The sequence below is a fragment of the Helobdella robusta genome, assembly GCF_000326865.2.
Source record: "Helobdella robusta unplaced genomic scaffold HELROscaffold_303, whole genome shotgun sequence".
NCBI classification, from domain to species: domain Eukaryota; kingdom Metazoa; phylum Annelida; class Clitellata; order Rhynchobdellida; family Glossiphoniidae; genus Helobdella; species Helobdella robusta.
The window spans coordinates 84,999-86,506 of record NW_008704514.1 but is presented as its reverse complement, the minus strand read 5'-3'; the positions used below and the strand labels follow the sequence as shown (position 1 = coordinate 86,506).

Sequence of the window (1,508 nt, the reverse complement as noted above, 5' to 3'; positions counted from 1 at the left end):
CGAAATAATGGATTTCTATAATTGTGAAGATATTAGAATAGCAAAAAAAATACTTACCAGCGATCTAGATGCATTAAATCTAGAAAAAGATGATAAAATAAAGCCAAACAGTTCTTGAAATTCTAAAAGGGACAAGGTTAGTTATTTAATACTAACAATAAAAACTATTCTGAGCAACAAAATTGAGAGCAAATTGCCTCAGTATGCTGCTCTCAACCTTTTTAAAATTCCAAGCTCAAAAAAAGCTAAATTTGAGTCAATTCTTGACGAAAAGTTAAAAAAATTAAAAGAACTATTCATTGAAGAAAGAAACATCTTCCGAGAAATAGTAAATAATGCGGCTATTAACAATAGCCCAAAAGTAGAAAGAAAGCAGCAATCTGATTGCAAGACCGAATCGAGCAAGCAATCTGACTGGTCAGAGATTGTAAAACGTAAAATTAAAAAGAGCTCAAATGTTCAACACGTGGCGAATGTTCAACACGTGGCGAACATCAACATGTTGAAAACAAAGAAAAAAACACACAACACTAACATAGCAAATATGAAAACAGTTATAGGCACCCAAACTGATAAACAAACAAATTTGAAAGCGATGAAACCTTCGCCAAAAAGAAAAGTTTTTTACGTTGGTCGATTGGACCAACAATGCACTGCAAAAGAGTTAAGCGAACACATAAATGAATTGAAAATTGAGGTGCTTGGTTGCTCAGCAATCAAAAACTCAATTTTTAATCGCCGCTCAAAGCAAGCTACAACATCGATCAACACACAAAACACGAACTCTGACAAAATCGATATTCAACAGACAAGCGCTGAATTCAGAGTTTGTATTTATGAAACAGACTCAGCTGAGTTCATGAATGCAGAAAACTGGCCAGACCAAATCATCGTCCGCGAATGGTGTTTCAATGATCTGTCGGCAAATGTTGTCAATGACCTGTCGGCAAATGTTGTTTCAACTAAAAATAGCAATGAATAAAAACTTCATAGAAGAGAATCTCGAAGAATCAAAATATTACACTGTAAAAGAATTATCTAACATAATAAAATTGAAGAATAAAATGAAAAACAATCACCTATCAATCATTCATCTGAATGCTCAAAGTTTGTTTCATAAATTATTAAATCTAGAAATCATTAAATCTAGAAATCTTCTTAAAACAATTCGACGACTTTTTCAAAATTATAGTAATATCAGAAACGTGGTTGAACAATGAAACAGTTGATTTAATTAAGTTAAATAATTACAATTTTGTATATAAAAATAGAAAAAGCAAACGAGGCGGAGGTGTTGGTGTGTTCATAAAGCATGACATCAAATATGTTGTAAATGATAACAGTGCATTTGATGATGAAAATGTCGACGTTCTCTGTGTGGACATTGAATCGGGGCATGCTTCATCTAGGGGTGTGCTAAAAGTTATCGCGATATACCGCCCACCCAATTATAAATTTGAGCCTTTTTTAAATAAAATCAATTTGATTTTACACGCCATCAAACCCGC

General features: G+C 32.9%; 1 protein-coding gene across 1 annotated transcript in view; it reads left to right on the top strand.

Moving 5' to 3' along the window:
• Positions 1–129: 129 nt before the first annotated feature.
• HELRODRAFT_184319 (hypothetical protein) overlaps positions 130–1,508 on the top strand; it is a gene marked incomplete at both ends in the record, with an annotated part of 3,236 nt that continues 1,857 nt past the window's right edge. Inside the window, 3 exons of the mRNA XM_009022182.1 lie at positions 130–697; positions 809–942; positions 1,272–1,411. Of these exons, the coding sequence (XP_009020430.1) occupies positions 130–697; positions 809–942; positions 1,272–1,411 (842 nt within the window). The remainder of the gene's footprint in view (positions 698–808; positions 943–1,271; positions 1,412–1,508) is intronic.